General features: G+C 37.4%; 1 protein-coding gene across 1 annotated transcript; it reads left to right on the forward strand.

Moving 5' to 3' along the window:
• The first annotated feature begins 939 nt into the window (after window positions 1-939).
• Window positions 940-23251, forward strand: LOC135473516 (uncharacterized). The gene is made up of 12 exons (XM_064753366.1): window positions 940-1618; window positions 6851-6963; window positions 11664-11790; window positions 12155-12346; window positions 14139-14386; window positions 15927-15999; window positions 16531-16733; window positions 17626-17713; window positions 18245-18399; window positions 20609-21789; window positions 22571-22676; window positions 22963-23251. The coding sequence occupies exons 1-12, from the start codon at window positions 940-942 to the stop codon at window positions 23071-23073; spliced, it is 3276 nt and encodes a 1091-aa protein (XP_064609436.1). The 3' UTR covers window positions 23074-23251.
• Window positions 23252-27312: the final 4061 nt, after the last annotated feature.

The raw sequence follows: 27312 nt of genomic DNA on the forward strand, positions 1-27312 counted from the left end.
TTTCAACTGAACTGCTCCTGGGATGCTGTGTTCCATGTATTCTCACTGTCACAGCATTACCGTGGCGATTAGCAACCTGTTGTTACAGTGGCTGGCTTGCCGGGTGAATGATCACTGATTAGTATTGTTATCACCACAATTATGTGGACAGCTTAATAATAAGTGTTTAAATCCTGACCCGCGGTGTGAGTCCCTTCTGACTGCCGCAGTGTACATGGTACATGTGTATGATGGCCGACAGTTCTCACGGATATTCATGTGTCCATGTAGGGGACAGTTTCATATCCACAGAGTTTATTGTTTGTGTGCCTTTCAACTATGACTGTTGTACTACTGTTTGGTACTCAGTAGAAAACTAAATACTATACTTGTAATCCTTCCTGTTTTGGTTTGTATAACATTTAAGAGATAAAGCCGAAGCTGGCAGCAGAGTTATCTTGTATCAACAGTAATGTTGACATTGATCTAATCTGCTGTATATTGGGAAGAATTCATTGGCTGGGACACTTGGCACGGCTTTTACATAATCTTATCAGCAGCACAAATTTAAAGTGGTCACGCTTTGAAGAGAAGAAGAGCTTCCAATTACTAAGTCTGCTGCAGACGTATTAAGACTGTGTGTAAGGTTCTATAGTTGCTTTGGGTTGAGGATGTGAGTTGAAGTGGTACAGACTGCTTTGAGGACATCCTGACAGGAAGCAGGGGCTGGTGTGGGGATCAGAGATATATATGTACAGTACATGTATGGTTCCACTGACAACACTGTCTACATGCACAGTCTAATGCTCTCTGCTAACTGAGGACTTCAACTGCTGTGGATATTATACCATGAGCCATTGGTTTTGTGGCAGTCATTTTAATCCTGTTCCAAGAAGTTTGTGAGAAAACCTAATCCAGCTTCAAGTGAGAATGTTTCTGCTGTGGCTGTAAATTTCCAAGATGAATGTGTTGTCTAGTGGGACCTTGTCCCCCATTGGGCCTGATGGTGTGTATGATTCAGTGAATTATGTTGACAACTTGACGGACAAAATGGCAACTTTTATGCTGGATACGAAGGACGTTGTCATGGCAACGGACACAATGGACCACTTGTCCAGCTCACTGCCGACCATGACAGCTCGTGTGAATTTCAGTCCTGAAGTCGTGTCGACACCGGCGATGTCCACCGATTTGTCATCAGTAGGAAATACTTTAATGAGTTCATCACCGTCTCTCGCCGTTACATTGACTTCATCTCCTCATCTTACTGTTGCAAGTATCAACAACGACAGCGTGGATATAAGTATTACTCCATCCCACAGCCGAACTACATCTCTCATTGAACCGACGATATTTTCAAGTGATTATACACCTTCTCCAACACCAGTTTTTGACATTTCATCTGCGATTGACACAAGTAACAATGTATCCAGTACGGTGACACCAACTCCTTGGTTGACACCTTCTCAGGCATCATCTACTCAACTGTATACCCCCAGTATTAAGGCATCACCTGTAGGAGTCCCTGTTTACCCATCCACAGACATGATTAGTATTTTACCAGATTCCACGATGACCACAGGGAGCAGCTCAGTGAATGCCACTATGCCTGCACCAATGCCATCACCAGCAGCCAATAGTAAGTCATAATTATACTGTGCTTTGGACAGTCTTCATTATTTTGGTTTATTTTAGCTTACAAACGCATATCTGTATTTATTATTTCATTTATCAGTATAAAGCCATTTTCCTTCATTTGGTGACTTAGCAGCTTTTTTAATATGTCCCTCATATTAAATATGGACCATTCACTTGAAGTGAAACCTGAGTGCAAAACAACACAATCACAAATTCTGTACAGGAAGTCGCAGCTATGGCCAATTTGCACTTTGTTTTTTCCATGTTTTGCCCACTAATATGAATGAATGAACGCTTGGGGTTTTATGTCGTACTTAACAATTTTTCAGTCAAATGATGGAGGAGTTGTTAGGTGTGTGTGCATAGCAGGGTCTTCTTGTGGTGAGTTCATGCCGCCAAAGTGCTGCCACCACCACTGATCAGCAGTAAAAACTGTAGCATCAAAAGTTTCAATTTGTGTGACATGTGATGGTGAGCCAAACATTAGTTCCTATTACAAGTTGTTTAGCCCAGTTATGTCTGCCATCTGCACAAACAATGCTGTAGCACAGACATAAGGGTGTTAATTTGTTCATTGTATCAATAAATATGAGAGTATAGAGGTGTTGACCCAGAAACATTGTACTCAGATATTTCTAACACATTTGCTTCCGGATGACCTGAGAGATTCAGCGTCATTTGAATCGCCTTTAGATGACACTAAATTGATTGTTGTTGTGTGTACACTTATTGATACACTGCTACATGTAGGAAAACAAGCAAAATGAGATTCTGCATGCTATTTGCAATTAACTAGATGTATGAAGTCTATTTGAGTATTAAAAAATGATCATTTTGGGGTTATTTTCAAAGCTTGTTAAATTCATATTTAGGGCTTTGATGCTATATTTGTGGTATGTATTAAATGTAATTAAGTATGTAAATTAATACCTCATTGGATGTTTTTGGATATATGTACATGGATAGTTTATCACATTTTATTGATTAAAAACTGAATCACTATCATTAGGCATGCCAATAACTACCAATTACCAGAAAAATAAATCGTAACCAAGTCCAATATCATGTACCTCATTTTTCGCCAGGGGTCTCCGTGGCTCAGTTGGCTAGCAGAGTGTAATGACCCAGGAGCCTCTCACCAATGCAGTTGCTGTGAGTTCAAGTCCAGCTCATACTGGCTTCCTCTCCGGCTATGAATGATCATAGGTTTCCACCGGGTTCTGCCCGGTTTCCTCCCACCATAATACTGGCCGGCATCCTATAAGTGAAATATTCTTGAGTACGGAGTAAAACACCAATCAAATAAATAAATAAATCATTCTTCGTCCACTTTTTTATCTTTGGATGCAGTTTATGCATCATCAGAAAATGAACCTCCCAAACTTGAGAGTTTGTCTTATGGAATGACATCTACCCAGTGATGTCCCCGGTGCTGTGACATCAACTTTTAGTTTCAGTTTAGGACATTTGATGTAGGCAGATATATGTATCAAGGCACACAAAAATGAAATAAAAATTAGAGAGCAAGTTTTCTACAGTACATACATGTCATGTCAAAGATGTACTCTATAGAGGGAAAACATCACCACTAAATACGTTTTCATGCTCAGAATTTGATGAATAATCATAAATATACTAAGAAAGCTTTGAATTGTTATGCTTACAGTTCTGCATTTTCAGTGTTAAATTGTAAAGTATATATAGACTGCACTCTGTTGTAAATGTACTTTGATGTGATTTGATTGACATGCTGGTTTAGGAGGTGACTCTGCCAGGAAAGACTAGGAAGACAAATATATGTAGCTTGGGCCTCTTCCGTCTCCATAGTTGTTCTCTTGTACAGTTAACTTTGCCCGTTGTCAGGTTTACTGCTTCATAAAGCCCTCTCCTACATTTACAATGATCTATTGTTAACACACATGTTGTGGAGTTAGGCAAGGGGCACTCCTGCTGCTACCCCTCTTCAAGCTTTCTAAAGCTAGAGGAGAAATGATTCAGTGTGTTTCTTGCGACAGTGGTTTTTTTTCCAACCAAACAAGTATTTCCACATGATTTCAAAGAGGCTATTGGTGTATAGCACTGAATAATTTGACATCAATTTTTTGTTAATATATTCATCTTTTGCACCTGATTTTAATTCATAAAATACATGTGATATTTCTCATTGTGATGTTTAATGTGGGTACATGTTAGATTGTCAAAAAACTTGTAGTAAATTAGCATACAAAAATCACAACAAACGGGATAGATTAGAAATGCTTCTAATAGAAAATTAGACATCAGAAATAGAGCCATAGATAGTCTATACTGTATATGCTGTCTGTTTATGTTTGGAAACTTCGTGTGAAAGATTTAGCACTGATGTTTTCCTTCATGGCATTTAGATCTTTACAGATATTCTGTATTCAGATGTTTGGATGAAATTCATCAGAAATGTTGCGACGAAGCTGGTCAGTTTTATGGTGATACCTTCTACAAAACAGCTGAGAAATATGAAGTCATGGGTTCAACCCTAGAGACTTCTCATTTTGTTTTGACACATGTAGCTTTGTAAATAGAAACTGTAGTGCGGACTCAGTTGTTATATGTTAGGATTTAATGCTATCAGCAGGAATTTCCTGGTATGTTTTCAAGTGTACCTAAAAGATGTTTTCTTATTATGACCGAAAAATCATGTGCAGGACGCACACTGCCACTTTATTTAGCTGTATTAATTTTTTCATATAATTGATCATTCCTATTTGTTTTATTTCCTGTTAGATATTTGTTTTATTTCCTGTTAGATTACCTGAGCCAATACAACATGTCCATTTTCTGATTGTCTAGGGTTAACACATACAATTCAGCTGAAAAGGTCACATAAGGATGTTATCTTGGGCTCTAACAAATATTCCATTGAGATTAGTCCTCATCTTTTTATAATCAAAGGTGTATGAAAAATGTTAAAGAAAAAATTTGCTCTTGATTAACTGTATCTCAAAAACTGTATTGTATTTTCTTGTAACTTTATACGGACTGATAAAAATACATGTACAAGGTATGTGAGATGTACCGCACAGACAAAGTGGTAGCTACTATATCAGTTCCCCTGATAATGATTAGTCCCATTGTTCCAGTGTAGTTTACATTTTAGCGAGGCTATTGTTGCCTCTCCGGCAGAATTTCCTGTACAGATAACAAACCTTACAGATACATGTACTTACAAGTCTCCTCATTTATAGACAGCCTGGGTAACATCCTTAGTAAAATCCCAACAAGTACATGTACAGCAGACCCTGTGGCAGAAATGTTTGTCCTTAAATGTGTTAAATTGCAGGGCATGATGATATTCTACTTATACCTAATTCTTTTACCTTCTCAATCGCCTCTGCCACCAATATTTTGAAACATGAGAGAACTACGGGTTGTAGAGAAATAACCGCATAGTTTTATGAAGCTTGCATCAGTAGTGACACAAACAAATCATTTTAGCACCATTTTCATCATAATTATATGCATAAATTTCACTGAAAAAAGGGCTTTAATGGTTGAAAAGATGGAAGATTTACAGTATGTAAATACCAGACATACAAGCATGACGTGTATGTGAGTAATGTGTGTAACATAAAGACATGAATGAAAGACTGGAGAAATATGTGAATGGGAATAATGAGACAGTATTATGACAGCATAACAGTGAAGCAAGATTTAGCAAGACATTAACATAAATATAAAGATTCCTGAGAAAAGCTCACATCTGTAAATTTATGCACCTCTTCATCCATGAAGAGGATATTAAGATGCGTGCACATGCACATATTTACAGGATTAACTGATTTGGCCAAAAGAAACACATTTAATTTGCATTTTGTAAATGTAAATTAAATGTATAATTATAATAAACAGTTTTCCAACCCTTTGGAGAAAGGAAGAATGTGAAATTTGACGGGTTTGTTGAAATATTCTTTGGTTGGTAATGAAATATATGAACCCAGATATATAAACACAGGGTTACTTTATGTTGTAGATGTTATGTTCTCTTAAGTATGATTGCATGAGTATGTAGATGAGTAGGATGCAAATCATCAGGTACATTGATATACTTAAGATGAGTATACATTTATATGTTGTGTTAACTAGTGTTATCTGGGCCCTGATCACAATTTTTTTTACTGGAGAGTTTTTTTGTAAACAGGAAGTTACTTTCTTCAAACAGGTAAAAATTAAAATTGGATTTTATTTATGAATGGGTTTTATTTTTGGGAAAGCTGACATGCAAAAAAAAACTTGGTATACATGTAGAATAGTGGTTATGCAGGTTTTTAGTTTTTGGAGGAGAGAAAGAAATTTAAGGAATGAATTATTTATTAGACTACTGTTTATTGCCACACCTGAGAATTTTTCACTTGTGTGATAGCGGTTAGTTTTGTGCATAGAGGAATCTGAAAAGCAAGAAAACAGGACTGGTTGGCCCAGTGACAGTATAATGTGACTGGGTGGGGTGTCATGTCTGGTGTCTTCAGCATGACACTTCAGTGGCAGCAGCATGCCAGCACTTTGGTGGCATGGACTCACCCTGCCCACAAGAAGACACTGTAAATTTGTATATGTATGTACATACACCTAATAACACCTCATCATCAAATGACTGAAACATTGTTAAGTACGACATAAAACCCCAAGCATGTATATTCTATGGTGTATGTATATGTATACAGTGCACATTGCTTTAGGTTATTTTTGTTTTAATAATTTGTCATTTACACAACAGCAGTCTAACCTAACAAACCTAAGAAAAGCCTAGATGCACATGTACTTGAAGGTTTAGTACTGTTTTATATCAACAGATCAGCTCATATCATGTTTAACGATGATCATATATACATGTAGGTAGTGTGCGAATAATGTGTTTTTGACAGTGAAATTACTGGGCACATTGACCATGTATACAAGTTTGTCTTGATCTCTCCACACATTCAAGTTCAACATGATACTTCGGTGTTAATTAAGCATCACAAAAATGTGTGATTAACAGATTTTCTGAACATTGTTCTTGCTTAACTGGTTTGTAAAGAAAAACAAAAAAGGATTATGTACAGCCGAGTTGAGTTTCCTCTGGGGATGCCCCCTTGCAGCCCAAACCAGTTCATGTATATTATCATCAGTGTTGACATTGAAGAGATCCTTGCCATGGTGCCTTTTTGTGGTGGTATAAATATTAAAGCCCCCATGGTAATTTGTTGATTTGTTGCAGTTTCGCTTGGCCTGGCTATCGCTCTGCCCATCTGTATCGCTGTTGTCATCCTCCTGCTGGCTGTAATACTGCGGTTGTTGCTCCGTAAACGTAAGAAGGGACTGCAGAAAGAGGTAAGTTAACCAATAGATCTTGTTCCATTTATGCACAGCTGGAAATGTCTTGCTGACTGTGGGCTCTAGCTAACATGCAAGGTTGTGGTGAATTATTTTCAAAACTGAATGAACTGAAAATTGCAATTTTTCAGCCATATTGTTGCAAAACATTTCAATCTGAAACTGTATACACTTGACATATTACAATGGTATATGATTAAGGAAAAAAACTTCTGACTTAAATACAGAAATTGAAGTGAGAGGCTCAAAAAATTCCTCTTTAAAAGTCAAACATGCATTACTTCTGTTGATGACTCAATGAACATCAAGGTACATGTGAGATTCTGCGTTTTAAAAGTGTGTGAAAGGTAGCAATGTCTGGTTGAACTTCAGTTTGATGCCAAGATGGTTAAGGTTTTAGGTTGAGATTATTATGTTATATTTTGTAGCTGTGTGCTAGGTTGGATAAGGTTTTAGATTGAGGTTGTGATGTTACATTTTCTAGTTTAGTGCTAGGTTGGATAAGGTTTTAGATTAAGATTATGGTGTTACACTTTGTAGCTCAGTGCTAGGTTGGGTAAGGTTTTAGATTGAGATTATGATGTTACATTTTGTAACTCTGTGCTAGGTTGGATAAGGTTTTATTATGATGTTATGATGTTGTTATTTGTAGTTCTGTGCTAGGTTGGATGAGGTTTTAGATTGACATTATGATGTTGTTATTTGTAGTTCTGTGCTAGGTTGGATAAGGTTTTAGATTGAGGTTATGATGTTACATTTTGTAGTTCAGTGCTAGGTTGGGTAAGGTTTTAGATCGAGGTTATGATGTTACGTTTTGTAACTCTGCTAGGTTGTATGAGGTTTTAGATTGACATTATGATGTTGCATTTTGTAGTTCAGTGCTAGGTTGGATAAGGTTTTAGATTGAGATTATGATGTTACATTTTGTAACTCAGTGCTAGGTTGGATGAGGTTTTAGATTGAGGTTATGATGTTACATTTTGTAACTCTGTGCTAGGTTGGGTAAGGTTTTAGATTGAGGTTATGATGTTGCATTTTGTAACTCTGCTAGGTTGGATGAGGTTTTAGATTGAGGTTATGATGTTACATTTTGTAACTCTGCTAGGTTGGATGAGGTTTTAGATTGAGGTTATGATGTTGCATTTTGTAGTTCAGTGCTAGGTTGGATAAGGTTTTAGATTGAGGTTATGATGTTACATTTTGTAACTCTGTGCTAGGTTGGGTAAGGTTTTAGATTGAGGTTATGATGTTACATTTTGTAACTCTGTGCTAGGTTGGATAAGGTTTTAGATTGACATGATGTTGTTATTTGTAGTTCAGTGCTAGGTTGGGCGAGGTTTTAGATTGAGGTTATGATGTTACATTTTGTAGTTCATTGCTAGGCCGGATAAGGTTTTAGATTGACATTATGATGTTGTTATTTGTAGTTCTGTGCTAGGTTGGATAAGGTTTTAGATTGAGGTTATGATGTTACATTTTGTAGTTCATTGCTAGGCCGGATAAGGTTTTAGATTGACATTATGGTGTTGTATTTTGTAGTTTAGTGCTAGGTTGGAGGAGGTTTTAGATTGACATTATGATGTTGTTATTTGTAGTTCTGTGCTAGGTTGGGCGAGGTTTTAGATTGAGGTTATGATGTTGTTATTTGTAGTTCTGTGCTAGGTTGGGCGAGGTTTTAGATCGACATTATGATGTTGTTATTTGTAGTTCTGTGCTAGGTTGGATGAGGTTTTAGATTGAGGTTATGATATTGTATTTTGTAGTTCAGTGCTAGGTTGGGCGAGGTTTTAGATCGACATTATGATGTTGTATTTTGTAGTTTAGTGCTAGGTTAGATAAGGTTTTAGATTGAGGTTAGGATATTACATTTTGTAGTTCTGTGCTAGGTTGGGCGAGGTTTTAGATTGACATTGTGATGTTACATTTTGTAGCTCTGTGCTAGGTTGGGCGAGGTTTTAGATTGACATGATGATGTTGTATTTTGTAGTTTAGTGCTGGGTTGGATGAGGTTTTAGATTGAGGTTATGATATTACATTTTGTAGTTCTGTGCTAGGTTGGGCGAGGTTTTAGATTGACATGATGATGTTGTATTTTGTAGTTTAGTGCTAGGTTGGATGAGGTTTTAGATTGAGGTTATGATATTACATTTTGTAGTTCTGTGCTAGGTTGGGCGAGATTTTAGATCGACATTATGATGTTGTTATTTGTAGTTCTGTGCTAGGTTGGATGAGGTTTTAGATTGAGGTTATGATATTGTATTTTGTAGTTTAGTGCTAGGTTGGATGAGGTTTTAGATCGACATTATGATGTTGTTATTTGTAGTTCTGTGCTAGGTTGGATGAGGTTTTAGATTGAGGTTATGATATTGTATTTTGTAGTTTAGTGCTAGGTTGGATGAGGTTTTAGATTGACATTATGATGTTGTTATTTGTAGTTCAGTGCTAGGTTGGATAAGGTTTTAGATTGAGGTTATGATGTTACATTTTGTAGTTCATTGCTAGGCTGGATAAGGTTTTAGATAGACATTATGGTGTTGTATTTTGTAGTTTAGTGCTAGGTTGGATGAGGTTTTAGATTGACATTATGATGTTGTTATTTGTAGTTCTGTGCTAGGTTGGATAAGGTTTTAGATTGAGGTTATGATGTTACATTTTGTAGTTCATTGCTAGGCTGGATAAGGTTTTAGATAGACATTATGGTGTTGTATTTTGTAGTTTAGTGCTAGGTTGGATGAGGTTTTAGATTGACATTATGATGTTGTTATTTGTAGTTCTGTGCTAGGTTGGGCGAGGTTTTAGATCGACATTATGATTTTGTATTTTGTATTTCAGTGCTAGGTTGGATGAGGTTTTAGATTGACATTATGATTTTGTATTTTGTAACTCTGTGCTAGGTTGGATGAGGTTTTAGATTGACATTATGATTTTGTATTTTGTAACTCTGTGCTAGATTGAGCGAGGTTTTATATTTGGGTCATGACTCAGTGCAAGGGCGAGCTATTTCAGATGTGTAGTTTCCTGTTAGCTACAATGCAAGGTTTTGTTGAGATCCAGCATTTAACCTTGAATAAATACGGAAGCTTTTACGTGTATCTTACAAAAATGTTCATTTTGAACAGTGGGCATTCTTTGTGGAGTTAGATTATATGTAATATATGCAATATATGCAATAAATCAAAGTAGTTAGTCTTTACTGCCCTGAAATCAAGCCAGCTGTTGATGTTCATAGACAAAAAGATTTGTTTGTACTTGTACCTCTGATGCAAAGCACATGTACATCTGGTCCCGTTTCTTCAAAACTGTTTTTAGACATAATGCTAGATTTAACTTAAAGATATGTTTTCAGTTTTGTACTTGACTAAAAAACAATTTGCAAAACAGTGTATTAAATGTGAATTACATGTAAATTTGATGCTGTTGTACTTTGCATCAGAAGTGCATTGGCAACTGATTTGGGCTTAAATCTTATATAAATATAAAATATGGCTTAATACCAGTATTAGTTAATACACTTTCAAAGAACTGGACCCTGGTATTAAGATACAAGGTATTAAATCTTCTTTTCATGTATCATTGTTCCAGTATCATTGTAGCTTTATAATGTTTTTATTGCATTAGATAATTGTACATGTATCCTATTTTCCACTTAAAAAATTTTATTTATTTTTTTTATGGAACAAATTTGTTTTTGATTTATCCATGCATAACCATCTTTGATGTTTGATGATCATTATCAGGTGATCTGTTTAACAGAAATCACGATATGACAGCTGTATGTGACCTCTGACCTGTCATGTTCATGACATCCTCCTCACTCACACAGATACCCCAACATGCTCATATGATGCTAATCTTCACTCGGCCTGTATCAGAACATTGTTGATTTCACTTATCAGTTTATGCGTACATGCTTAAAGACTTCTTGTGCATACATATTTGAATAGATTTAACTAACTAAAGGTCATCTGTTAATGTTTACATTAGTAAACTTTGTATGACATGTGAATTTGACCATTTGATTCTGGTGTATACTGGTTATGTGTATAAGTGTGTAAATATTGATACATATGGGTGAAGTCCGTGTGATATTGATTTTAGATCTTAGATATCGTATTGGTGGAATCTGTTATATTTAAGAATCAGGGTCATATCAATGTGGAGATTATCACTGATGGAAACTGTTCAAGCCCAGCTCATGCTGGCTTCCTCTCCGGCCGTACATGGGAAGGTCTGCCAGCAGCCTGCGGATGCTTGTGGGTTTCCCCCGGGCTCTGCCCGGTTTCCTCCCACCATATTGCTTCCGCCGTAGTATAAGTGAAATATTCTTGAGTACAGCGTAAAACACCAATCAATCAAATCATTCAGTAGTGAGCTGGCCCTGGTCTAGTGATTAGAACCACTTTCACATGAGGTGTGAGTTCAAACCCAACCTTGGGCCAGGAATTTGTACATTACCTAACTCTCAAAGGTAGTGGGGCCTTCATGACAATACACATTTGAGAATGCTCAAGTGACTGTGTACGCAGTGTAGTCTTCCACCAATATGGTGCACGTCAACATTAACGTGCCAAAGGCGCTCTGGTTTTCTCCATCATTAAAACTGATGGCCACTGTGTAAGTAAAATGTTGTTGAGTATGCTGTTAAACAGTGGTCAAAAAAAAATAAACTGTATTTGTTACTGTATTTTGTTTGTCAGAGGGCAGAAAATGACAAAGAGCTATGGATGAACACGACTTTAGAGTTACCCCCCTTGCCTCCCTCCCCTGTCAGTTTGGAGAATGGACACATCATTCCTCTCTCACAAGCAGATCCACAAAAAAATGGTAGGAAATATGTATTTTACTCAAATATCTGTTACTTCAGAAAACCTCAAAAGAAAGAGAAGATATACTGTAGTCAAGTTTAATGGTGGGGGAAATTTCATCTACACTGACACAGTAAAATAACATTGGCTCAGACGGGGAAAGCATCGGCTTGCTGCAGCTGTCAAGTCTTTGACTAATGAGATGGCATATTCTAATCCTGTTGCTCAGAAGATTTGTGTGGTACGTGTACTTGCTAAGGATGGTTGTTTACTCTAGTCTGATTTCTCTTTCCTCGAACCTTTAGCCCAAATGCATGATAAAAGTGAAAAATCTTACACCAATCAAATAAATAAATAATAATCTCAGCGTTCTACTTTTTCAGCTGGTAGTTCGGAGTATGAAGTAATCCACGAGTTTGATGCGAGACTGGACAGTCAGTTGTCATTAACAATGGGGCAGTCACTAAGAGTGGTCGAAAAGGCCGACAATGGTTGGTGGAGAGGTTGTCATGGCAACAAATCAGGCTGGTTTCCTGGGGAGTATGTGAAACCTTTGAATGAAAAAAATGACCCAGGTATGAATTTCAGGGTCAAATTTTGTGTGATGTGGTGTACGTGACAGATAGTGATTGCTAAAACAATATGACACAGAACTGACAATGTGCCCAAAAATTTTGTAGATATTTTTGTAAATATTAGGAAATCCTGTATGTACAGTTCAATATCAGGTACATGTATCAACATTTCAATATCAGGTACATGTATCAACAGTTCAATATCAGGTACATGTATCAACAGTCAATATCAGGTACATGTATCACAGTTCAATATCAGGTACATGTATCAACAGTCAATATCAGGTACATGTATCAACAGTCAATATCAGGTACATGTATCAACAGTTCAATATCAGGGACATGTATCAACAGTTCAATATCTTTCAGATGTGAATTAGTGTAATATTTTGAATATTAATGTAGATATATGTGCGTTTCAATAGGAGGTCATGAAAATTCAATGTTTATGTGTGAATTAGTGTAATATTTTGAATACCTTGTATTCAGTCTTTTGAGCCACCTTTGCAACAAACATTTTTAAACATTCTGAGAGAACTATAGAGTGAAGAGAAAAAATTTGCACAGTTTTATTAAGCTTACGTCTTTAGTGACACAAATAATCATTTTAAGTGTCATGTTCGTAATAAGTGTATGCATAAATTCCACTGGAAGATATGCTTTAGTGGTTGAAAGATTTACAGTGTGTGTATTTTAAAAGACAAGGCAGCACCTGGCTAAAACATATTTCAGTCGAAAGTAGTATTCTCAAGCTTTTTAAAAAGTATCATACTTTATTATTTCAATGAGATTTCAGTGAATAACATGTAGAACAGAATTTCAATATTACACAAATGGCTGGTGTGAATTGAGGCAGACATCATGAGAATTTTATCCAAAACCTGTTGCTATCAGATTGCGCAACCTTAGTTGTGATTTAGCCCTGTGATTTTTGAGATCATCTACAACAACTTAGTGGGTTTCCCCACAGTAACAGACAGTAACAGTCTCTGCCCAAACGGCATTCATCTCCCTAGTAGATCCAACTTAGACATGCTGTTCAAATTATTAAAATACCTTTTTGATCATTCATGTTACTGTTTAGTCATCAGTTTCATTAGGAAAAATTCATTAGGGATGCCGAAGGTTGACAAGAATGAGAAGATGGCATCTCACTGGAAAATGCTTAAAATTAATTAAATCTTATGATATAAGTTTATGAGAATTATTGATGAATTCTCCTTTGTCTTTCTTTCATGCAAGGGATGATTTTTTTCTTTTTTTTTTATAATATACCGCAGAGTTATTGAAACGCTATGTTCATGTCGAGGTGATGACTAGGTCAGCACTGCTCTCATCTTAGAAGCCACCACTACAAAACTGAAGCATAAACTTCAGTGTCAGTTGAATGCCTAGATCAGCCTCAGTGGTGCTTAGATTTATTTCCATTTGTTCCAGAATTGAGCATGAATCTGGTTGTACAAGCATCCTGTTGTAATTTTGTAAACATATAATAGGGGTCAAAATCATCAGCACAACCCCTCTGAAGACTATGACCTGAACCAGGAATATCCCGGCTGTGCATCTGCAGGCCACTTAAACTGTTAATGATATAGCAGGCTTACTGTATCAACTGTGTCCAGACGAAGTTTCACTAAACTTTTACAGGGTTGAAAAAAATCTAAAAAAGGATTTAAAGCAGCTTTATTATACTTTAAACAATAGTTTATCAGTGGACATAAGCATTAGTCAGGTGCTGTCTTTCACTTTAATAGGGGATCATGAATATTCATCCTGTACTTTGACTTTCTAGAAATATTGGAGATTTCCAAGATTTCTGAAGTATCTGATGTCGACCAGAGCTTCACACCGTCTAATTCAGTCAAGCCAGCCGTCAGTTCCTTTCTCATCCGAAAGAAAGGTCAGGAAGATAAGTCCCCCGCTGAACTCCTGAAGGAGAGCAAAGGTCAAGGTTACAGTACAGATCAGAATGCCAATGGAGTTATCCCTAATGGGAACATACAGCCAGCTGAAAAGGACACGCAGGAGGATATGAAACAGGTGCAGATTGTATGAACTATTAACAGACACACATAAGTAATAAATAAATTTATAAAAATAAATCAAATAAATAAATAAATACATGTATATGTATGCATTACTTGTGTATATAGTAGTTTCTGGTTTTGATTGGCTGCATGCATGACCAAAGATTGCCTTAGCTTCTGCCACTAGCCTATCACCAATATGGTTGTGAGTTCAAAACCAGGTACAGCTCTTTCCGGCTACAGGCTTTTGTTCGTAGGTGTGTTGGTTATTTAGACAGGTGTGATGTTTTTTTCAAACTTTGAACAGTTTTCTGAACCAGAGACTTGACTGTCATTATTGCATGAGCCAAATGCTCTTCAGTATGGTGTAAAGCACTTTTCAAGCAAATAAGCAATCTTCATACCCTGCTGTTGCTGGGTCAGCTACCTTGTTGTTTCAGGGATATCTGTTGCTAAAAATTTGAGTTTTAATAGTTTACTGTTTGGGACCCCTAATGTTTTGATCCATCACCTGTACACACCATTCTCTTGAGGACAGAGGATTCAAGTTTTTACCGAGTGTCTTAAGTATACGATATTTTGTATACAACATAAATTACATCACTAATTATTAAATAACAAGCCTACTTAGAGGCATTTATGGCCGACAAATACATGTATATGCAACGCATTGCTTTCTCTGAAGTCTGCGCTGTACATGACTGCTCTGTACAGCTGTAGTGGTGTTTCAGAATTGGGAAACGAACTGGAGATCTTTGGCTTGTAAGCAGGTAAATTTCCCAGGGTTTCATGTTGGATACAAATTACGCATAAATATTTGACATTGCTGCGTGTGATGTTTCTCAGCCTTATATACAACAAAAGGTGCTTTAAAAAACCTATATTGTATATGTATATATGTGTATGTAATGAGTCATATCAGTAAGTCACAGAAGCCCTGCAATTTATAAAATTCAAACCACTGATGTATGAAAACTCAAAACCAGTGATTTTTGGTACCAGTATCTGTTAGCACTATTCCAATTTAGTTTTTGCTGTTACTTTGGAATAGCCCAATTAATTACCTTTCACAAAATACCAGCCTCGTCTGTACAAATGCCACGCTCAAAATTGGTGAAAAAGTTACAAAGATTATAAAGCAAGTCACATTATAACTTTAGAATCATTTTAACAATTTAAATACTACAGGTACGAGTCTGGCATTTAATGCTTGAAACTTGATCGTGCGAATAATACATTGCCTACAGTCTACATTCGATGTTGTTACATTGAACTGGCAATTGCATGAATGTCGTAAAATGACACACTGACCATGGCGCCACCATGGACAGACTGTCGGCAAACTGTTGGCCGACCCTTCACGAGCCCTGCGAGGATGCTAAGCAGAGGATGACTGCATGTTTGATCAGGGTCCGACCAGGCTCGATGTATAGTGGGCGTATGATACACAGACCATCTGACCACAATGGGCGTAGGATTTATGGTTAGAAATCTGGCTGTACTGTATGTCCTTATAAAAGATACATTTGATCTATATGTGTTTCTTGTCACAGGAGAGCAAAGATGCTGCATTAAATTCCCTCGAAATTGGATCCTCAGTGGATGTTAACCTGTCAGATTTTCACGGTAAGAGTCTTCTTACAATCTGTGCGCTACCTGATTCCTCAACCTTTTTGCATTTTATTTGCACTTTCAGTGCCATTTTCAGTGCAATTTATGTGCAATTTCATTTTTGAGACAACTACATTGGTTGGATTAGGAAATTTCAGGGATTTGCCAAAAGTATCATTTTATCACTCTACACTTAATATTTCCTTGAGAATATGCTCAGATAAACACCTTGCAAACATGGGAAAAAGTTGAAGGATTAAAAGTATACCTGTGAGCAGATCCAAGACTTGGTTGGAAATAATTTACTAGTCTACCATTCTTTTGATATGTATTAATATACGGGTGTCTTGTAATTTACTTTGTTTCTTAAATAAAATGAATTATGATCTAACCCCCATATACTTTGGCTGTGAGGTGTTTGCATACAACCATTACATACATGTACCAGTCATGAATTTGACAACAATTGTAGTAAGGTCTTATGTCAGCTAGAGATAAGAGGAAATGACTAAAATGTGTTTTACATGTAACTCGTCATGTTTACAGAGGAAGCAAACCTAAGCATGGATGAGAAGTACCGTGTCTGTTACCAATGGCAACCAGACCCATCAAATCCGAACCGAGTCAGTCTCAATGTGAATGACATTGTGACACGGCTTGAGGACATTGACGTGGGCTGGGTGCGGGTAAGGAAGGATGCCACAGGGGAGGAAGGGGTTGTGCCACACACCTACCTGGGAAGTTTGGAGGTGAGAACCTGTGGTTTTAAAGGCAAGATGCTGAATTTTATGGTGAAAAGAAAAGTCGCACTTATTAGAACAGTGTTGTGTGTTAGTTGTGTTGGGCTGTGCCTTCTGGTAATTTGATATGATGTCTTTTGGTATTTTGATGTTTTTAATTACACTATTTTTTGTGTTGTACAATATATTATAAAGTCTCAGTATTTTAAAATGTTTTGCAATAGTGTTACTGTACATGTGTCGTTCCATATTTTAATGCTCCTTAACTAGTTTGATTTAATTTGATTGTTGATTAAGCTGTACTCAAGAATTCCTCACTTGTATGCTGGTGTCACAAGCTTTATTGGTGGTGAAAAGCAGGGTGCCTCAGGGTCAACCACCTTCCTCTTGGCATAGACCTGTTTTGAACTTTCCCACAGTTGTGTACTGTTGTGTATTGTTGTGTACTTGATATACACAAGTACTGGGCATGTTAATGTTAAAACTAAGATAACATGATAGTATGTGTATTTTTTATATGTATATCAAAGAAAAATATAATGCACAAAGCAATTTTATATTTTTTCTTTCAATATTAAGTAACATGTTATCTCAACAATTAGGGTAAGTATTCGTTACCAATTGTGGTTTCAGTTTCCACCAGATTTTCACATATAGGGACCAACCACTTTGTTTTCACGCTCTTGGATTGTTGCCCTAAAATGTGAAATTCTGGTGGAAATTGAAGACACAATTGATAATGAATACTTTGCCCAAATTGTTGAGTTAACATGTTCTTTAATACCGAGAGAAGACAGTATAAAGTTGCTTTCAGCATTTATATTTTCCTTGAGCACAGATGTGATGAGTATATATTCAGTTTTTTGTTTATACATGTATATCTCCTGACTGTTGACAATAGGACCCAGTGGTAGAGGCCTCACATAGGATCCAGGATCAGCTCCAAGTAAACAGACTGAGCTCTGGCCAGGAGCATCTCATGGGAATAGGTAACAGTGATACTTCATGTTGTATGATATGAAGTTTTCTAGGCTGATTCTTTTGTCAATTGTTATAATTAATGATGGGCTTTGAGTATGACATTGGTAGTAATGGTACTAGATATTGGTTTCTGGGCTTGCATTGTCGTCCTGATTTAACCTTTGTGCTTACCCTGTGTATCTTGTAAGGTGAAATGGGGCTTAAAATCACTGTGGTACTATCTCAGGTGCGTCAGAAGCAATTTGAAAGTCCCGACACAAAGGATGAGGGTCCAGGGGCTGTCTAGTCCCCAGAAACTAATTAAGATGTTAGACAGCTGGAGATGCCCTGAAATCATTTTACAGAGTTTCCATTCTTCCCGTGGATCCATTGTAGCGCACATGTATGTGCATGGGCCTTCAGTTTGTTGGTCGCCATTAAATTGCTTTGACTTGATTTATTGTTTTTTTGTACCCAGTGCACTTTTGAAAATGACATGTTGCACAGGATCCATGAGATATCAACCAACCTCTCATATCCCCATTTTGTTTTTACCCCAGAGCACCGTGCCATCTACCCATACATTGCTCAGCATGCAGAGGATCTGAGTTTTGAGGAAGGGGAGATAATCGTGGTTCTGAATGCCCTGGAAAATGGCTGGTGGCATGGCCTGAAGGGAGAAGAAGCTGGCTGGTTTCCAGGTTCCTATGTGGAGGTATGCATGTTAGGGACTAGTTTATTTGAAAAAGTACTAAAGTTTTTTGCGCTTAAGATCTATATTTCTTGCCTGACCAATGACATCACATGCGAGAATCCAGTATCTTCTTGTACTGAGTTGGCCGGTTGGTTGCTATGGGAGGTTTTTCCTGTACCTAGCCAATTATGGCATTTTCCTTCAGTCTGTGATCAGTTTCCCCCAACCATAAATCTTCTGCTGTCAAGTTCTGTTGGTGTTTCAACCAATCTGATGTCAACTAATTAAAGAGTGGTCTACAGGATGTAAATCATAGGAGTGCAAACCTCCTACGTCAAGTTTGACAACCAGTAGGATCTGTATATAAGTTTTGTATGTATAAGAAATTCCTTTGTAGCTCGCCTGTACAAAGTAAAGGGGCGGGGGGGGGGGGAGGTCAGTGTCAGTGAAGCTTTTTTTTAGCTCCTGTATAATGGGCTCTCATACATGGATTGAAGGTTAAGCGTTTTTTTTAGCTCCTGTTTAATGGGCTCTCATACAAGGATTGAAGGTTAAGCTTTTTTTAACTCTTGTATACTGGGCTATCTTACATGGATTGAAGGGTAGGCTTTTTTTTTTGCTCTCTAGTCTAGGGTATGGTGTGTACATTGTAAACGCACATTTTTGGATGGCAGGTTAGGCTTTGTTTTTACCTATTGTATATTGGGCTATCACACATGGATTGAAATTTTGGCTTTTGTTTCCTCCCTTGTTTAAGGTATGGTGTGTAAATGCACACTCTTAGATGGCAGGTTAAGCTTTTTTCTTAGCTCCTGTATAATGGCAATCATACGTGGATCCCCAGCATACAGCGATAGAAAGTTATGTTCTGTTTGGGTTTTTTTTTTTTCATTTGTGTACATCTACAAATGGCCTACTGATGGAAGGCTGAACTTTTTTATTGGCGTTAGTTTTATAGGATTTGTGAATGTTTTTTAATGATTCAGTTGATACACTTTCAGTTCAAGAATTCAGCAGTTACATAAACTGCAGTTTGTTTTCTGTAGTACACACTCTCTAGAAATTAAGCCTCCATGCAGGGCAATAATTTCTTGTATACAGGGTTTCTGTGACTTTAATGCTTATGAGATTTATGGACTTTGCCAGATTTACCATTCTTGTAATTCACGGATTTATACAAGCCTTTCTTGTAGGGTTACAGTTTCTTATGCAGCCCCTTATCTAGATAATCTTTTTGTCTCCCTAGCTACTTTACCAGATTTGAAGAGTGTAAGAATTTACTGTGGTGTATACCAATTTATCTAGTTTACACTGTATCTGTAGAAAGCTTCCCACATCTGTATTAGTACTAGGGCCTATGACACTGACCGATGCATGTGCCTTCCTATGCTATGACGTAATGTTTAAACCATTAACGCAGACAGTGATTGTTGTCAGCTGAGTATTTGCTCAGCCAATCAGAGGGCTGCAGCTGCCACCCGTAGTACATGGATAGCCAATCATGGGAAGCGATTTGCATATCAAAGACCACTCCAGCCAATTGGTTTTCGAATACCTCACAATGAATTTTTTTTTACTACCATAGCTCAACATTTCCTCAGCCATTCACAGAATTGGAATTGTTCACGGATTGCCGCATGCAATTCACAATTTGCATATCAAAGATCACTGCCTAAGTTTTGTGCCTGAACTCCCCCCAATGATGTCTTTACCACCACCACACTTTACAACTTTCATTTTTATTCTGATTCCACTGTCTTGTTGACTGCTATACCAGGCAAGCTGGTGGGATTGTCAGAATGCCTTGTGATTTTTTGTTTCATGCATAAAACTGACAGCCATTATATAAGTGAACATTTCTTGAGTATAGTGACAATGAGCTACAATGCAAATAAACATATCCTCACTGACTTGCATGTAACTGTTTCAGGGGGATATTGTACACACAAACCTGAGGACTGACACATTCGAGACAGTACATCTTTGCGATTTAGTAAAATTTTGTGAGAAGATTCATATTGTGGCACCTCAGATAAAGCTTGAAAAGCGCTTATATAAGTTTTGCATGTTTATTGTAGGATATAAAGTGGCTGAATTTTCATGTTTTTTCAATTTTCAAATTACCGGTACTTGGTAAAAAAGCATTTGACATGTGAAGCAAAGGACAACATGTTAATTTGAAGCTAGTCTTTAGTATCGGTCTAAAATATCAAATATCCCTGTGTTTCAGTTGAAGGAAAGTGGTGGAAATACACCCCCTGGTGGAATATATGACAAGGGAGGTAACTTCCTGAGTGATCAAATATCAAGTGGACCAGGAAGTCAGATATCGTCTCAGAATTCCTCTCAGTCTGACTTAGTGAGACATTTAAGTGAAACGTTACTGAGACGGAAAGATTCCACAGGGGACACCGTTTCAACTGCATCTGCGTCTACATTAGGCTCAGACGAAACACGACCAAAACCTGTGAGGAAGGCTCCAGCACCTCCTGGTGGCACAAAGTCTACTAAGAAGAAATTTTTGCGCAGGCCAAGTAGACCTGCTCCACCTCCACCAGCCCCACCTACAGAGTCAGGAAAGGGAGATAATCCAAGCTCTGCATCTGATTCTGGAGACACAGTAATAATGCGCACCGGTGACAGAGACTCTTGTGTTTCTTCAGAGAATAGATTCTCTGTGGACAGTTCAGTTGGACAGAACTCAGACTCTCCCGGGGAAAAGCCCCCATTACCCAAACGCTTTGTCACACCGAAAATGGTGAAAATTCCCAAGAGGAAGTTGAAGCTACAAAACTCCACAATGTTACCGACACCTCCAGAGAGACCTGTGCCTCCCAGGCCATCCCCTGTGGAAGGAAAGAATAAGAAAAGTTACAAGAAAAAGTCATCAAAAAAATCTAAGAAGACTGAACCTAAATATCGGGGATCTGTGAGTAAACTGAGTAAGGCAGATATTTCTGGCCCTCTTCCTGTGGAAGAAAAGATAAGTGTGAAAACAGCAGACCCTGTGAGCCAGGCTTGTGAATCTGTGGTAGATTTGAATGGAAGCAAAGACGATGTGTTCAGAGATAATGAGGAAGTTTTGCCCAGAATTAACTCTCCAAGTCCATTGTCGTACAAAAAACAGCGTATGGAGAAGACTCAGTCTCACGTTCCTCCACCTGTAGCTCCCAAGCCTAAACACGTGTCCCTAAACAGATTGTCACAAAATTCTTACCGACACTCTGGTTCAGACGTGGACAGGTCCCCCAGGAGCAGGAGTAACTCACCCATAATAAATGGTCAACTACCAGTCATCAGGGTGTCTGAGCCAGAAGTGCAGCATCCCGTGCCAAAACCACGACGACGCAACTCATCAGAGAACGAGATAAACTCCGAGGGAAATATACCTATCGAGATCGTGGATACAAGGTGGGTGGGGATAATGTCTTAGGTGATACATGTGACTTGCGTATAGAGATAGGTGAGCAGGAATACATACATATATGTCGTCTCCAGAGATAACTCACCTTTTAGAGCTTGTCGATAGTGAGTGAGTGACTATATATTATCTGGTGATAGCTTTCATGTGGGTGAGTAGGGGTAATGTCTCGGTGGATAACTCATCTATATAGATCGTGGATACTGTACAATGTAGGCGAGTGGGGATATATGTGTATAGAGTCAGGGGATAACCTATTGAGATTGTGTATAGCAGGTGAGTGGGGATATTGTGCCAGGGGATAACTCACTTATAGAGATTGTAGATATTCTAGGTGAGTGAGGCTATGGACTCCGGGGGTTCATTATAACTCATTATAATTGTGGATATTCTGAGGTGGTTGGGAGGGGGGAGGGGGGATGTGTAGAGCTCCTGACAAAAATTGCGTATATCATAGTCTTGGAGGGTGGGGGCAACATACCTATTGAAATTGTGGATAGTCTGTAGTCTTTGGTGATAGCAAAACCACATAGATTGTGAAGATTGTTCGTTACATACCTATAGTGATTGATAAGAAAAAGTTTAGTTATAGCCTAAGTATCATATTTGAGCTTTGATTCTGTTTTGGACACCTGCATCAATTACTTGTGCTACAGATTTGAATAAATACAAAAATGCAGAATACTAATGAAGTCCTGGCAAAATATCAGTGTCTTTGACGGGAAGCTAAATAAGTTTTCATTCTGTTTATTAATCTTATCTCTGCCACAGGTTGAGGCAGAAGAAGAAATCACTGAAGAAGGCTGTGCGTAATTACACAGGGAACAAAGGAGAGCTGAGTTTTGAACAAGGCAGCTTTATTAAACAGATTAATGAGGTATAGTATTAATGAGTTTTTTTATTTTTTTTGTTTATTTTTTTAAAGAAAACCTAAGATAGCTGTACCATCAACTCACCACTAACTAAGGAATTATACAGAATGGAGTTACTTTAAAGAACCATGTATATCTATCATATCAATGTGTTGGTCATTTTGTCTTTATCAGAGTTGAAAACACATTTTGAAGAGCGAGTGATATGAATACTCATTAATTATATGACCAGCTTGTTATCTCCTAAGCACCATTGTTGAAAGGGCTTTACCCGGTTACTGTGAATTGCAGGTAGCTGATCGCCCTGGCTGGTATATGGGGATGTTGGCGGATGGCACAGTAGGCCAATTCCATGAGAGCAATGTGGAAGATCCAACACTACACAAGCACAGCTTGGCCTGATACCCGTGTAACTCACCGAAAATCATAGTGTGGTGGACTTCAAGTGATGAACGGAATGGAGAATGCTAGGGCAAATGGCCACCAGTATGTACTGTGCTGGGATCTGTGGTCACCAGAATTTAGTGTGTGTTGGGAACAGTGAACAAGGAGTGTGCTGGCACCAAAGATCCCATCATCATGCTTCGGTAACAGTATCAGAGATCACCAATATGGAGTGTGCTGGCACCAGTGATCATGAGTGTGAAGTGTGTTTACACCAGAGATCATCAGCATGGAATGTGTTGATACAGAGATCACCAGTGCAGAGTGTGTTTATGCTAGTGATCACTAGTATGGAGTGTTTTTACACCAGAGATCATCAGCATGGAGTGTGTTGGCACCAGAGCTCACCATTTTTGAGTGTGCTGACACTAGAAATCATTAGCCTGGAGTGTACTGGGATCAGTAATCACCAATATGGAGTGTGTTTACACCAGAGATCATGGGCATGGAGTGGGTTGAAGACAGTAATCACTGTTTTATGATATGTGATAACAACCATGACAACTGCAGATTATTCTGCCAGGAAACTAGTGAGGAGACTTCTTTTTGTCACTGAACAATAGTGGGAAATTCCTACACTCATTGAGTAATAGTGTGGAGTTCCTGCACTTAGTGAGCAATAGTGGGAGATCCTGTAATCACTGAGTGACAGTGAGAAATGCCTGCACTCACTGAGCAACAGTTGGAGATTTATACACTCACTGAGCAATAGTCCGAAATTCCTGCACTCACTGAGCAATGGTGTGGAATTCCTGCACCCACTGAGCAATAGTGGGTGATCCTGTAATCACTGAGCAACAGTGAGAGATCCTGTAATCACTGAGCAACAGTGAGAGATCCTGTAATCACTGAGTAATAGTGGGAGATCCTGTAATCACTGAGCAACAGTGGGAGATCCTGTAACCACTGAGCAACAGTGGGAGACCCTGTAATCACTGAGCAATAGTGGGAGATCCTGTAATCACTGAGCAATAGTGGGAGATCCTGTAATCACTGAGTAATAGTGGGAGATCCTGTAATCACTGAGCAACAGTGGGAGATCCTGTAATCACTGAGCAACAGTGGGAGATCCTGTAATCACTGTGCAACAGTGGGAGATCCTGTAATCACTGAGTAATAGTGGGAGATTCATACACTCACTGAACAGTGATTGGAAATTCCTGCACTCACTGAGCAATAGTGGAAAATTCCATTAATAAAACGGAAAGTTACATGTTGCTAATTTGTTCCTGTGACAAAATTTCTCTTGACCAACATTCACCGGAAAAGTGCTGGACTGACCTTTAACTTCACAGATTTTACTGGACAGTAAATCGCCTCTTGGGATTTCTGTGGTCATGGTCAGCAATATGCAAATGCTGACCTGACTAGTGGACTAATGCAAAATAATCATGCGTATTAAAATGGCCAATAGTTTCGCACATTTCATTGACCAGTCGTACTTAATCAGTGGAGATTAACCGATTACACACTGCACATATATACATATAGTTCTATTGTCTTGGTAGTAATTTAATTATTATTCAGCATCCTTGACACCAAAATATTCATGTATTTCACTGCTTTTCATTTACTTGTCACAAGGAGTATCATCAGTGCAAACCCAAGACATGGTGTACTTGTTTCCTCGGTGGAAATACATTACCAAAATTTTTTTAACCACATACACAACAAAAGTTTTTGGCCTATTAAATGTATTATGGCCTTGTGACAAACACCGAGTTAGTGATTGTCAATAGCAATAATAGCTGAGCTCAGGTACATCTGAACAACATAGATTTTACTTGTACTTGACCCGCGCAGGTTTCTCAATAGTTAGGATTTTAGTATAAATGGGTACATGTACATGACTTCTCTATGTTTTTGTACTTAAGTGTGCTAAGAATTACTTCTTTTGTGCATTTCTCCACAAAGTTTGATACCTGTGTAAAGGCTTTTTTAGTATTATTTTATAAATGTTTATCCCTTTATAAACACTTTTGGTACAATGCATCTTGCAGAATGTGTAGAATAAGTATTATAACATGGGTAATGTCTGTCTCTAGTTTTGCTTGTTGTCCCGTTCTTGTGATATTACATGCCTAAGAATCCTTATGGATATTTTAGTTGCAATAAATTGGTCTTTTGCTAACTGATCTGGAAAAATGCTTATTTGCATTTTTAATGCCAACAGTTTCTTTTTCAGCCTTGCATTTTGCTCACTTAATTAATAGTTGAGATAATAATCTCTTGGAGAATTAAAATTGTGCAAATTCTTTCCAAAAGATTAAAGTGTTGCAAATCCCATCTGGAAGATAAAATATTGAAATTTTTCTGCGAGTTAAAGAAGTTTATCAAATGAATACAACATGCAATTATAAGAAATTAAATCCCAAGCTGTGTTCACCTTTCAATAGGAAGACTGTTATTATTATGACAGAAACGGATGGATAGCATTCAATGTTTGAAAACATGGTACAAATGCATAAAGCTTCAATCTTTGGAATATTTTTTGCCATTTTATGGCGGTCATTTTGCAACAGCACTTATGCCCACCTGCAATAATATATTTGACCGTATGTTTTCGTTGATCATTTTCGCAATAGGGACTGTTTCTGAAAATCATTTTATAACATTTTTTTATAACATTTTAAAAAGTGTCTAACCCTGAAACATTTTAAATAACAAGTTTTGTTTATTTCCTTTGCTTTTAATATTCTCCACAATTCTGTCCTGTGCTGCTATAACTTTTATGTTTTTGCTATTTAAATTTATAGCTTTGCTGTTTTCCATTGCATTCAGTTGCATGTACACCTAGTTTTTTTATGTGATACTAATGCTGTTTTACATACATGTATGGTTTGTCTTTTAACATAATATCATAATTTATTGCAAACATCTGGCTGATTTTAATATAATTTAACATTTCTGATTCAATACTCACCTACTATTGTTGTTACTGGTAGTGAAATTCTTGTTGCCAGTAATATCCTAATCAGATTAATTTATAGGACTATATATCTTATATCAGCATTGTAATGATAATGCCTACCTATGTTTATCAAGTGTGCCATGCATGTACATGTAATAAAACAGTATTTTGTACTAATAGCTCTTCATTAGTGTATATTAATTATATTTTTGGACACAGAGAAAAGCTTTGCGTGTTCACTAATCATGACTGAGAATAAAGGTTCAGCACATTGACCATGTATTGTGTAACATGAAGGCTTCAAAGCCTGCCTCAGAACAATATTGTGATTTGCATAAAGGTGCTATCAATTTATATTCATTTCAGATATTAAAATATGTCTATAGGTTGATTCTTGACAAAAATAGTGAAATGTCATTAAGACTGTAAGTGTCAACAGAAATATGTTGAAGACTTTTGAAATAAAGAAACATGTGCCTTAAAGATTTGAAATATTTAGCTGAGATGTCAGTTCTGTGAATGAATTATGATAATGACATTTAATATTATTGTGGATGTTTTTATATATAATTATATATCTACAATTGTTTAAGGCCATCATTAAAAATGTGCTGAATAAATTTGCTAAAGAAAATGTCAAAAAATATTTATTTGTTTTGTTTTTTTAATTGTTAAATATACACATATATCTCTATGTACATGTAGTATAGACACCTGTACACATAAATCCAAATTACACGCCCACACCATCTCAGTGTGTCTGTAAGAGCTGTAACTGACAGTGTTGGATGTTTGCTTCCATACACTTTTCACCATGAGGAGCAGAAGATTGTCTTTATGTCAATATATGACAGCAACCTGTAGATGATTGTGGGTGTCCCCTTGGCTCTGCCTGGTTTCTTCCCACCATGATGCTGGTGGCCATCCTGTAAGTGAAATATTAAACATAAATATTATGACAGTAAACACCAATCAAATAAATACACAAATTCAGTCACAAGAACACATCAAATGTGGTTTGAATCTGGGCATTAGACTGGGAACTAGCAGTCTTCAAAAGCCACCAAGCCACCATGACCGCTTTGGTAGCCAAGTGGTTAGAGTGTCCACCTTGGAGTCATTAAGTCTCGGGATCAAACCTGGGTCGTGTCATACCAAACTTCATATACAGTAAATGCCAAAAAAGGACCTAAATCACCTCCTATAGCACCATGGTTGAAGCAGAATTATGTAAAAAAAAATGCGGTGGAAGTAAAATACAATTTATTATATATCAGTGGTTTAGG

The sequence above is a fragment of the Liolophura sinensis genome, chromosome 8, assembly GCF_032854445.1.
Source record: "Liolophura sinensis isolate JHLJ2023 chromosome 8, CUHK_Ljap_v2, whole genome shotgun sequence".
NCBI lineage: Eukaryota > Metazoa > Mollusca > Polyplacophora > Chitonida > Chitonidae > Liolophura > Liolophura sinensis.